General features: G+C 41.2%; 1 protein-coding gene across 1 annotated transcript; it reads right to left on the reverse strand.

Annotated features, from left to right (window-relative positions):
• Nucleotides 1-4,047: 4,047 nt before the first annotated feature.
• LOC102844400 (olfactory receptor 2H2-like) lies at nucleotides 4,048-4,977 on the reverse strand. Its single transcript, XM_006896286.1, has one exon. The coding sequence runs from the start codon at nucleotides 4,975-4,977 to the stop codon at nucleotides 4,048-4,050; it is 930 nt and encodes a 309-aa protein (XP_006896348.1).
• Between the last annotated feature and the right edge of the window lie 8,750 nt (nucleotides 4,978-13,727).

Consider the following 13,727-nt stretch of genomic DNA (forward strand, 5'->3'; position numbering starts at 1 on the left):
AAGAGAGACAGGTCCTTGGAGAGGGACATCATGCTTGGTAGAGTAGAGGGACAGCGCAGGAGGGGAAGACCCTCTATGAGGTGGATTGATTCAGTGACTGAGGTAATCGGGATGGGTGTGTCAGAGGCAATGCGATTGGCACAGGATAGAGCAGGGTTTACGGCTGTTGTACATAGGGTTGCTATGAGTCACAAATGACTCGATGGCACATAACAACAGTGGAGTTTAGGTTAATTTTTAGGATGTTAGGTGCGATATCATTTCTCGCCAGGAGATGGCAGTAGTGTCCCTATTGTCCTGCATGTTGAAGTGTTAAGATGGTTTTTCTCTTTCCTGCTGCCCCTTTTACTTGGAAAAGAAACTGTGACAGAAAAAAAATACTAGGAGTGAGGTTTTCTTCCTAAGATTCCTTATGTTTGTCTTCAAACATAAAGTTACTGGGATAAATACTTACAGTATCAAAACAACAGTGTGTATTGAAACACTGATTAACAGTCTATCTGGATGGCACTTGGATTTTAGTTTTACTCTTTGTGTTCTTGGATGATATTATAAAATTATCTGGATTTTAGTTTCCTCTCACTATTGCTGCTACCTAAAGGGATAAAACAGTTTGAGAACGAAAAGCAGTAGACGAATAGGTAAGTGGAAGTGGATTTGAGGGGAAAAAACAAAGAATATAGTAGTGATTAAATGAAGACAAAGAAGTCGTGACGATATGACAAAAGAATTAGAAATGAGAGTGATAAAATTAGGGACACAGTCATTGAAGTGAAGAATGGTTAAAAAAAGAATGGGAAAAAAAAGTGGAACTCTTAAGTTTGATTGAGATGGTGTTTACACAGTGGTGGTTGTTGTTAGGTGTTATCAAGTCCAGTATGACTCATAGCAAATCTCTGAACAACAAATCTGAACCCCGTCCTGTCCTGTGCCATCCTCACAATCTCTAACACACTTGAGCCCATTGCTGAAGCCACTGTGTCGATCCATCTGTTGAGGGTCTTCCTCTCCTATGCTGTCCCTCCACCTTTCCAAGCATGGTGTCGCTTTCCTCAGAAAAGCGTATATGAGACGAAGTTTCATCATCTTTTGCTCCAAGGAGTAGTCTGGTTGCACTTTCTCCGTGACATATCTGTTTGTTCTTTTTGAAATATATTTTTATTGTGATTTTAAAGAAAGTTACAGAAAACTTGTATTTCCATTCATTCATTGTTGCACATTTCCCTCCCTCCCCCACCATCAATTCTCTTTTCTCTTTAAAAAAATTCATTCATTGTTGAACAATTTCCCCCCTTCCCCCACCCTAGTCCACTTTGCTATGCAACTGTTGTTGTGCAAATAATGCTTAATCATATATTTCTTTTAAATAATTCCTTCCCTCATCTCTTCCAATGCAGTGCTCATTATTTAGCCCCTCTTTTTGTAGTTTTCCTCCAACCCTCAATGGCAGTCCTGTTTTAGAACAGTGGCATTATTCAGTATTTGTCCTTTTGTGACTGAGATATCTCACTCAGCATAATGTCCTCCAGAGTCACCCATTTTGCATAATATTTCATGAGTTCTTTGTTTTTCAGTGCTGCATAGTATTCTATTGTGTGAATATACCACAGCTTCTCTATCCATTCGTTTGTTGATGGGCACTTAGGTTGTTTCCAACTCCTGGCTATGGTGAACAAAGCTACGATAAACGTGGGTATGCATATATCTGCTTGGTTGTCAGTTATGGTCTCTTTGGTGTATATTCCCAGTAGTGGAATTGCTGGGTCAAATGGTATCTCTATTTGCAAATTTTTGAGAAACTGCCATACTGCCTTCTACAGTGGTTGTACCATTTTACACTTCCACCAACAGTGAATAAGGGTTCCAGTTTCTCCACAACCTCACCAGCATTTGTTGCTTGCTGTTCTGTTAAATTTTGCTATTCTGACTGGGGTGAGATGATATCTCATAGTTGTTTATATTTGTATCTCTCTTAGAGGTAGGGATTTTGAACATTTCTTCATGTATTTGTTGGCAATCTGAATGTTGTCTTTGGTGAAGTGTCTGTTCATATTCTGTGCCCATTTTTCAATTGGATTGTTTACCTTAATCTTGTTGTGGTGCTCAAGAATTTTATAAGTTCTAGATATAAGTCCCTTATCTGACATATTATTACCAAATACTTTTTCCCTGTCTGTGTCTTCCCTTTTTACCCTGTAGGAGAAGTTTTTGGATGTGCATAGGGGTTTGATTCTTAGAAGGTCCCATTCATCTATTTTATCTGCTCCTGGTTGTAGAAAAACACATTCTTTTTTTATTGTATTTGTTCCCATTCCCAAGGAAGGCTATCCAACAGAATGTGGAAATTATTGAACAATCTCATTAATATCACATACAAGCAAAATACTGCTGAAGATCCTAAAAAATGGCTAGAACAGTACATAGATAACTCACAGATGGTCAAGCTGGATTTAGAGGAGGCTGTGGTACCAGTGATATCATTACTGATGTCAGATGGATCCTGTCTGAAAGCAAAGAATACCAGAAGAATGTCTACTTGTGTTTTATTGATTGTGCAAAGGCATTTGAATATATGGGTCATAACAAATTATAGATAACATTGAGAAGAATGGGAATCCCAGAGTACTTAATTGTGCTTATGTGAAACCTATACCTAGACCAGGAGACTATATTGTGTGCAAACAGAGCAAGGGAAGGTATACTTAGGAAATATATACATAAGAATTGTATCCTTTCTCCATACTATTTAATTTGCATGCTGAGTAAATTATTAGAGAAGCTGGAATTCAGTGATATGATTATTATTTTTTTTAAAAAAATTGATTTTCATTCAATCATTCATATACATTAAGTTTTATAACATTAACTATAATCTTGCCTTCCATGCAGGAGACCTGGGTTTGACTTCTGGTCTTTGATCCTCAATTGTTGCCATCACTTGTTGTGAAAAGAGCAGGGGTCATGTGGGAATGGCCACATTTGACCTTTACCAACTTCATAAAGAGGAACTTCCCCTTCAATAGAATCAGTAGCACAGAACCAATTCACATTAGGTCAGACATGTTTCTCATGCTCCCGCAACTCTTTCTACTTCTCTCAACACCAATCTTACTGCTTTACCAGATCAAAAGTCTGATGCGTCGTTAGCTCACAGACCACGCAGAACCATATTGGTGAAGTCAAAAGGTTGTAATCCAGGTTAGTAGTAGAAAACAGTCAGGGCAGCTTCAGAAACGTGCTCACAGGTACCTCAGCCTTGAGCCTCGTGGTTTTAGGCCAGTGTTATAAAACTTTCAGTCCTTAGAATTATGGCTGTCCACCTGCAGTTATCCAACAAGCTTGAAAAGGCTCTTAGCTCTGGTTCCAATGATGTAGCATTCCCAAAGTCCCATCTCATGTCAGGTCTCTGGTTCTCTGCTGTGGCTGAAGTTCCCACAGGCCCTCTTACTTGCTCTTTTCCTGATGGAGAAGATCCTCCTTCTGCTACTGGTTATGGAAAGTCTGGCCAATCCCTTTGCTGATAGGCTAACATACCCTATTTGCATATTCCTGCCCGTCTATGTGGCAAAGTCAGGCAATGGCTAAAAAAGCCATTTGGAATAAACCCTTAACTCCACACTTGTTTATCAGTGGTGTGTTGCTATGAGACAGAGCAGCTATCAGTAAGCTTCTATCCTAAGATTAGGAAGAAAGGCTGGAAATCTATTACAAAACAATCAGCCTGTGAAAATCCTATGGATCTTAGACCATTGTTCATAGAGCTGCCATGACTTGTGGGGTTGACTTGATGGCAACCAGCATCAATAACCTCCTTTTATCTTCAATCTGTAATTTCTATGTCTAACACACACACACACACACACACACACACACACACACACACACACGCATGCACGCATACACACACATACACATATATACACATGCACTAATCATTTTTTGCTGGGGTATGATGAGTGTGTAGAAGGCAGGCAGGTGGAGAAGGTACACTTACCACCAAAGGCATGTAAACTCTTTTAAAGCACGTTATGGAGATAGCCTTCATCTCTATCTGGGGTCACCATCCTTCCCCAGCAGCCTCATGAATGCCCTCTTTACCTCCTTGTTCCTCAGCGTGTAGATGAGAGGGTTGAGTGAAGGAGTGCCCACTGCATAGAAGAGACCAAAGAACTTGCCCCTCTCATGGGCGTAGGGATTTTTAGGCTGGAGATAGACAGCAATGACTGAGCTGTAGAAAATAAGGACAACCATGAGATGGGATGAGCAGGTCCCAACAGCCTTTCTCCTTCCATTTGCAGAGTTAATCTTCATCACTGCCCGGGCAATGGCACCATAAGAGATAAGAATGAGAGAGAGGGGCACAACCACAATGAAGACACTGGCAACAGCCATCTGAATCTCATTGTACGTGGTGTCTCCACAAGAGAGTTGAATTAGAGCTGGGACTTCACATAAGAAATCATCTATCTGCCGGTGGGGGCAGAAGGGCAGGCGGAGGGTAGGTGGAGTCTGGATGGTTGATTGAACCAGACCTATCACCCAGGCCACCGCTGTCAGCTGCTTACACAAGCGAGGGTGGATGATGGTGGCATAGTGGAGGGGCTGGCAGACAGCCACATAGCGGTCAAAGGCCATCACTGTCAGGAGGATGCACTCAGTGGTCCCCAGGGACATGAAGATAAAGAGCTGAACAGAGCAGCCAAGGAAGCTGATGGTCTTTGGACCCCAGAGGTTGAACAGCATCTGGGGGACAAAGCTTGTGGTGAAACAGAGATCCAGGAAGGAGAGGTTGGAGAGGAAAAAATACATTGGAGAATGGAGTCGGGGGTCTAGGACGGACAGCAGAATGATGAGCGTGTTTCCCACCAGGGTCAGGAGGTAGGAAGTCAAGACAACCATGAAGAGGATCTTCTCAAGTCTTGGATGTTCAGAAAAGCCCAGGAGGAGGAAGCTTGTAGGGGAACTCTGGTTGACCATGGCCTCTTCCTTTAGACCCTGGAGAAAGAGGAAAACTGTCAGATGCCCTCATATTTTTTAAGGACTCACCAAGCATGTGCTGTAAAATGAAAGGTATTGATTCAAAGTAAAGGAAGCCAGTGTACCATTTATATTAACTAACAGTAGTTCAATAACTTTTTGTGTAATGTAACCTTATAGATTCACTATGAGTAAGAATTGACTTGCTGGCAAAGTGTTTTGAAAACTATTCTAAATATTGCATTGCCCTTAATGTATTTGTTAGAGAATTTTTCTGATTTTAAATTATTTATATATGTAGCCAAGAGGAAACAGCCTTTGGAGAAGGATATCATGCTTGGAAGGGTCATGGGACAGCACAGGAGAGGAAGACCTCAGATGAAATAAATTGACACAATAACTGTGATATAAGGGCAGATGTGCCAGAGACAGAGAGATTGGCTCACGACAGAACAGGATTCAGAGCTCTTGTGCATAGGGTCATAGTGGACTCGATGGCACATAACAACAATTTTTAAATTTTAAATTTTTAAAAACTTTTTCTATCCCATTTATTTTCTAGTTCTTTATTTGCCAGAAAACTTATCAGAGATAGAATGATTTATCTACTAGAGATTTTCCTTTTTGCCAACATTTTCCTTCATGGAGGGATCTGTTCAGGTTGTCTTGGTTTTCTTGATAAACACAAGAGGATCTTTCCCTAATAAGCCACTTGACAAAAAGACAGATGAATTGTGGTACACAAAGCACTTTATTGCACATTGGGGAGAACTGGGAGAATTCTTTCCAAAACAGCCTCCTTATCTAAGAATGGCTGTTGGTTTGTGTTCTTGGGTTAGGTGTTAATCTATTTACCATATTACTATTGCTAGTTCACAGATACATTCAGAAGAGTACTTTACATACAGTCACTAGTAAACAGGTAACTTGAGGTACAGTTTACATATGACTGAGAAAAATGCAATTAGAAAAGATAAATACTAGTCCAAGAAAGATGAATTTCCTTTCCCAGTAAAAAGACAGTAAGATAGTTTGCATGACAATACAACAGGGCCTGAGGACTAAACAAAGGTTAATTAGACTGTTAATCAGTTTTGCAGGGTAGAAAATCAGGATGTCAGGTTTCTAGAGCTATGCCATATATTTGAATAAAGTAGAATTTATTAATATCACCCTATCAGTCTCATTGGCAGTCTGTTTGTCGAACCGGATATCCTGACTGAGAGGTGGCCGATATTTTCAGTCCCTGCCTAGAAAAGCTTACAGGTAGCAGGAGAGAATGACCGCATACATGTCTTAAGTTACTGAGGTGTTCATGAGAACATTATAAAAACCAACAAATAAAACCCTCCAAAAATCTGAATATCTCAATGATATCAAGATTCTGGTGAACAAGAGAAAAGACTTCTAAGTGGAGGGCCAATTTGGGAGGATATGTTAGAGAAGGATTTCTAATGGAGGCACCTAGATTTTTCTCTAAGACAGACAGAATCTACTGGGGCTCAGAAGGCAGGCCAGAGGTTAGCTAGAATAGAGGATGCATCTACTCTGGCAGTTGGGGGGCCAAGGACTTGAGATTCTCTGTTCTTAGAAGACCTTCCCGCCAAACTCAATCTGCTGTTGAGTTGATTATCACTTAAAGCAACCCTTTAGAGCAGAATAGAACTGCCTCATAAAATTTCAAGTCTATAAACATTTATAGAAACAGATATCTTTTCTCTCACAGTGCAGCTGATGAGTTCAGACAGTTACCATGCAGTCAGTGCCCTTGTCTGCCTCCCTTATCCAGTTAAAGAATTAAAAAAGGTGGAAGAGACTTGAGGAGGCATGAGGCCCATGCTACTGAAATAGCAGAGTGTACAGCAATCTCAAGAGCCAATTTCATTTTACAACATGGGGTCCCTCAGAAGGACCATTGCTGGTCTTGCTCAGAATAATACTAGTGTAGGCCTGTCTGATCTTGTTGGTTCTGATCTTAACAAAACCACCAACATTTTGGTTGACAGTTAAGCCCTTTAATTGCTGTGCCACCAAGGCTTCATAGAAGACCTTAGAAAGGCTATTTAGGGGAACAGAGATGTCCATAAGTGAGAAGGTGGTACAATTAGCAGAAAGTGGCTTGGGAACTAGTGTTGTTGTTGTTGTGTACCATTGAGTTGAAACCAACACATAGCTGACTCTCCAGCAGATTTTCCAGAGCCAGTAAATTGCATGAGAGGAGATTGATCATCTTTCTCCCATGGAGTAGCTGGTTGATTCAAACCAGGTGCCTTTGGGTTGGCGGTACAACTCCTTAACACTCAGCTACCAGATGTCCCAGGCAACCTAAAGGATGGCCTAAGAATTTCCCCATCACTGGGTCTCTCTTCATCTTACGTGTAATTGCCATTGAATCTCTCTTTTTTCAGAAATTTATTCTTTTGTTCTCTCTTCACTCCTTCTTGTTGTTACATTTCCCTCTTATGAGATATTAAACATTTTAAATATTATATAGTCAGACAAATGTGTGAGTAAAACAAATCTCTATAGTTTAAAGAAGAAACCAACACTTCAAACGCCCATCAAACCATTTAAGGAACTGAGTCAAACTTTAAGTATCTTAGAAGCTCTGCTACTGCTGATTCATTAATGTTCCTTCCAGATAAACTGCCATTCTCAATTTTTTTTATCATTACCATTTCTTTGAGGTATCATTTACATGCCACTAGATTGACCCACTAGAAGTATTTAACTTAGTGATTTTTGGTTTGCTTATAAGGTTTTGAAAGCAGTGTTCATTTAAAAATATTCTATCACTCTCAAAAGAAGCCCCACACATTCTAAAGCAGTCATTCTCCACATTGTCTTCTTTGTGAGGTAAGTTTCTTGGCTAGCACCCTGAGCAATAGTCAGCTCTTGTATGGGAACTCTGGTATGGCAGGAAGTTGTACGGCTAACCCAACGGCTGGCCGCTCTGGTAGCTTGAAGACACCATTTTTCCTTGGGAGAGAGATGGAAAATCTCCCTTGAAGTTTGCAGCTTTAGAAATGCAATGGAGGGTCAGTTATGAGTTGGTTCCAATTTGATGGCAATGTGAGGATTTTTTCCTTATTTATCCATCATCTTTCTCATCAATTTTCTGCATTTCTAAGTTTCCCCTTCTCTTGTGATTTCATTCCCTTTCTTTCTCTACCTTATTTTTGAATGTCTTTGGATTACATATTCCTTAGTGACTTTTCCTCCTCTCTTTTGAGCTCTGTGTTTTCTACTCTTGTTTTCATTTACCCCTTTCTCCTAATTCCCCCCTTCCCTGACCAACTTATTCTTTCATTCATTTTTGCATTTGCTTATTTCTTGAGGCTCAAGATGCCTGGATTGTGTTTGGAGCTGGGAGACAAGGGGATCTGCTCAGAGGAGCTGAGGACGATCTGGTGACAGTTACCTATTACTACTAGTAGCAATAATTTGTTGAGTGCTTCTTTCTGTGCCCAGCATGGTATTATGAAGTCCCAGAACCCTTGGAGCCCATATCAACCGTGTTAAGTTGCTATAATTTCAATTTTACAAGAAAATGATTAGTCTCTGAGAGATTAAGTAACTTGTCTAAGGCTACCCTGCTTAACTCTAAATCTGCTGCCCTGCTATTGAGGATATGTGGAACCTGTTGTCTCATATCAAAGAACAAATGTTCTACTTACCCACAGTCAAACAAATATCTCCGTCATACTCTGCTTCCAGAGATCTCTGATGATACAGTTCTTAACTTATGCCTAGCCTCCTCTTATCAGTCTTTGATGATTCAGAGTTAGAATTCTTGTGTTCCATGTTTGAGCCCATATTGCCCAGGTAGTGCACCTCAGGGGCAGCCCCCACCTGTCTGTCAGTGGGGGCCTTCTTGTTTGTGTGCTGTGACGATGTTGAATAGGTTTTAGCACAGCTTTCAGCTAAGGAAGACTAAGGAAAATTATGCCTATTTACTTCTGAAAATCAGCCTCTCAAACTCCTATGGATTACATCAGTCTGATCTGCAACTGATCTTGGAGATAGTGTAATGTTGGTTTTTTCTCTTCTGTTGTGTATGGGGGATGACCTAAGTCAGAGGTCAGTTCAATGGTAGCTAACAGCGACAACAGCTTAGACTTAGACATTAGAGGAAACCCAAATGGAACTAAACAGGAATGGGCACCCTGAGTGAGTGGTTAGATACCTATTCATAATGTTGTTGTTAGATGCTGTCGAGTGGATTACAACTCATCGTGACCCTGTGAACAACAGATCTGAATCCAGACCTGTCCTGTGCCATCCTCATCATGTCTGACACACTTGACCCAATTGCTTCAGTCACTGTGCCAATCCATTTCATCGAGAGGTCTCTGCTTATAATAAAGATTACTCATATTTATTATGAGGCACTGCATATGTAAGTGATGTGTTGAAATCTCATATTTGCTCTTACATTTTTAGAAATTTTGTGAGCTAGTTATTAACCATTTACAGTCAGTTCCCAATGTAAATAGATGTGTCAGGGAATATTGACACTATGGAAATTGACAAATACAGCAAATAAGCATTCTCTCTCTCTCTTTTTATCAGTTCTGTTGTGAAATATTACCTGCACACTTGTGATTGTCCCTTGTAACAATTCTATGTACTGTCATCTTCTTTTAAATAGAAAAAATAATCATGTGAAAAGAAGTTAAAGAACTTGTCTAAGACAATTAAGCTAGTGAGCACCAGAGTTGATATTTGAACCCAAGTGGTCTGGTTGCAGACCACTACCCACAGTCCACTATTTTGCTGCCAGGAAGAGGAGGGCAAGGGAGGCCAGAGGTACCTCTTAGCTGCGGAGCTCTTGGCCAAGAACATTCCTTTCAGCAGGGGAGAAGTTAGCTTTTGTTTTGGTTCTAGAGGTGAAAAAGGGAGACATGGTGGGGAGCTAGAGGGAGGGATTCCAGGATTCCCATCCCAGAGAGAGCAACAGCTCATTACTTCTAAGACCCTGGGGCTCCACAGCCCTAAGACAACTAATTAAGCTCTAATGAAGAGAGAGATAATGGAGAGAATATTGTGAGGACATGTGCCATCAACCATCTCTGTGGTAAGGAAAATGGTCACCCACTCCTTCTCTTTGTGAACAGGGCAATCTCTCTCCTCCCTACTATCTCCAAGTCTTTAGATAATCTCTCAAGTCTTTGATGAATCTATTTAAGAACTTACTTTTTAAAATTTTCAACTTCCTTCTTTTTATTTAATTTTTTTTTTTTTTTTTAGTTAGAGAACAGTTTGAGCACACAGAATGGTAAAATCCTAGGGTAGAAAGAACAAATGGAGTCCATAATGGGTTGAGTTGCTAACTCAAACACCCCAAGTCTCTGGTGGTTTCAATCCATTGGTAGCTGGGCAGGAGAAAGATGGGCAGTCTCTTTCATTAAGGATTTTAATCTTAGAACCCGATGGAGGCTCCTTGTGAATTGAAATTGACTCAACGTCAGTGAGTGAATGTAGGAAGAGTATTTACCTAGTCTTCATATAAAGTAGCTGAGTCATTACCATGTTAGATAATGTTAAAGTGGGGTCATAGAGAGACAAGCTAGTAAATGACATATTGCTCCATGTCCAGATAACAGTGGATCTCTTAGGTCCTTAAGAGTTTCCAGTTGTAATGTCTGCTATCTTCCAATACACAGCTGGCATGGGCACACTTTGTAAGTTGGCCGAATCCCCATATTAGTTCTTTGACCTGTTGAATAAAGAGTTATAATACTGGAGAAGGCCAAGTGGAAGCACTGAATTTGTACCCCCTTACACACAAAGATACTAAATTAAGAACAATATCACAACTCAAGGGAGATTACAGAGATTGATGTGACCTTTGGGGAATTTGAAGTGATGGTCCCTAATATGTTGTTGTTAGGTGCCATTGAGTTGCCTATGACTCATAGTGATTCTATGTACAATGGCTCTGAAACCTGCCCTATCTTGAGCCAGTCTCACTGACTCTGACATATCTACCCAGTTCCGGTGTCAATCCATCTCATCCAGGGTCTTCCTCTCCTGCACTGTCCCTCCATCCTTCCAAGCATGATGTCTTTCTCCAAGGACTGGTTTCTCCTTGCCATGCACCCAAAATATGTGAGATAGAGCTTCAAAATCCTAGCCTCTAAGGAGAAATTTGGTTTCACCCTCTCTAAGACAAACATATTTATTTGTTCTCTTGGCCATCCATGATCTATAAGGTCCCTATGATATCCCCATTTAAGTCACCATGCATTATATTTTATTACTACTTGAGCTTCTGTAGCTATTTATATCGATTATGCCTGTTTTCTAAAAATACTATACCATGAACTGTGTAAGAGTGTGCTGATATGTATCTCTTCCAAATTACATGTTCAGTGTTGCCACACTTTAGACAGCTTTGAATTGGCTACAGTGGGAATGTTTGTCATTTAGAAAATTCTCGTCTGAGACAGAGCTCCTGATCATGGGATAGCAGAGAACCATGAGAGACTAGAGTCCATTATAGTTGGGTTCTGTCAATGTTACCACGTAGTATAGTCTGGTGAGCATAGCAATAATCAACCGTGAGGGAGAAGCACTGTTTCCAAGATTAAGAATGAGCAGAACTGGAAGGCAGAAGCAGGCAGGCCTAGACCCCTGTGCGTCTCTATCTGCCTGTAATAATGATTCCCTAGGGTAGCAGGGGGTTCTAGGTGTTATAGTACTGGCAGTTTCCGGGATCTGGTTCATTAACCAAGCGCCATCTAGAAAGGTTGCTTCCAGAGGTAAGTGTTACAAATGTGGAATAAGAACACACATAGGCAGAAAAACAGTTAAAGATAGAGGAAAATTTAACAAGATAGAGAGGGACTTTCAGAAGACTTTTCAGTAGGTCTACCGCAGGATTGGCATACATTTCCTAAACTACATGCCTCTGGAAACTCTATGAACTTTGATAAATGACGATAGTTGTAGAAAGGCTTCAGGCCTTTTGTTCGTAGAGTCGTGTTCAACTCGAAGGCAATCAAAAACAACCTCAAGAGATGAGAGTAGATCTTCCCTTCTGGGGCCTGAAGTTATATAGGTCTTGGCACTTCCTGGTGCTGTTCAAATAATGCCCACACTTTCTGTAGTGCCAGGGTTTTTGGTGCTACTTCATTGGCCCTTGCTACCTGGGTTGATTGTTGGATGGTACTGATTGCTCACATTGTCTACTGCTTGATTTAATTTTCTAGTTCTTCTCTGGGCCCTTGTCACCATCTTCCCTTTGCTCTTTTTCAGACTATCAGGGCCTCACCCCCAAGACTATGAATGTTGGCCATACTCTCTAGACACTAGATGGAGACCACTTGATCCTGAGTTTCTGCTCCAACTCTTGGGCTTTCTGGAATGACAATTGTCTCAGCTCTAGGAGGCCCCATTCTCTTAGTCCATCTGAAAGGTCCTGTTCTTCAGCATGGCAGCTCTGCACCCTAAGCTTTGAATAGTAGCCCTATTCCCCTGACACCCCTTCATAGAACCCACCCTCTAGAACTGAGTTGGTAAGAAACCTAGGAGCTCACTTCATCCTTTGGAAGGAGGAAGGCAGATGCACACAAAAGTAACACTTGTGCAGCATACTGGGGTGGGTGTCAGGATGTGTATGGAGGGGAATGAATAATTAATACAGTCATGGTATCCAGAAAGGTTGGCTTCTGGAGGGCTGGTGGAATGCAAGAGGAGCAGAGTACTATACATTGGTGGCTGTTTATAATTTAGTGAACCCTTCAGAAGTGAATTGATAACCATACGTGAGCAGGCAACTAAAATGCTGAGATTGCTGAATGCTGTTGTGTACTGTTGAGTCAGAACTGACACGTAACTTCCCCACCAGTGGGGTTCCAGAGGCATTAAATTGCACAGAAGAAGTTAGGAGATTACTCATCTGTCTCCTGCCGAGAGCAGCTGGTTGTTGTTGTTGTTATGTGCCATCGAGTCGTTTCCGACTCATAGGGACCCTATGCACAACAGCTCTAAACCCTGCTCTATCCTGCGCCAACCGCACCGCCTCCGACACACCCATCCCGATTACCCCAGTCACCGAATCAATCCATTTCATAGAGGGTCTTCCCCTCCTGCGCTGTCCCTCCACCCTCCCAAGCATGATGTCCCTCTCCAAGGACCCGTCCCTCCTGTTGCCAGGAGCAGCTGGTAGCTTCACATTTTGTAACTTTGTGCTGGCAGTGCGATTCCTTACCTCTGAGCCACCAATGCTCCCTAGGGATTGCTGAACAATACCCGTTAAATGCTTCCAATTCAATTGTTGTCCCAGGATGGATAAGGGCTCACCTCCAAGGGATCTACTTCAGCTAGGCTTGAGGTATCTGTAGGGGATTCCCTATTTAGTTTTTAATTCAACACTTTCTATATTAAAAAATAATCTATGTCTTAATACTTAATCACTTCACACTTAATCCCCAGTTTAACTCCTTCCCTCATGTCTCATCATAGTACATAACTCCTTATCCCTGTTTAGCCCCTTCACACAGTAAATAAGCAAATGATTCCTATTAATTCTGTTCTGCTGGCTGTAGTTCACATCTCTAGGCAGAATTATCTGATATTCCTGCCCTTAGCACTCATATGCTTTGTTCTTTTATTCTGCATCCCACTGGCCACTTATTTGCCTTCTAACTCATCTGTTATACTGAAAATATGCATCTGACTATGTTGATATTCAAGGTACTGCAGGGACAGCAAAACCCCCATTTTTTTATAAACCCCCATTAATG

Source organism: Elephantulus edwardii, unplaced genomic scaffold (assembly GCF_000299155.1).
Source record: "Elephantulus edwardii isolate Elephantulus edwardi_28Jun2011 unplaced genomic scaffold, EleEdw1.0 scaffold00184, whole genome shotgun sequence".
Classification (NCBI taxonomy): Eukaryota; Metazoa; Chordata; class Mammalia; order Macroscelidea; family Macroscelididae; genus Elephantulus; species Elephantulus edwardii.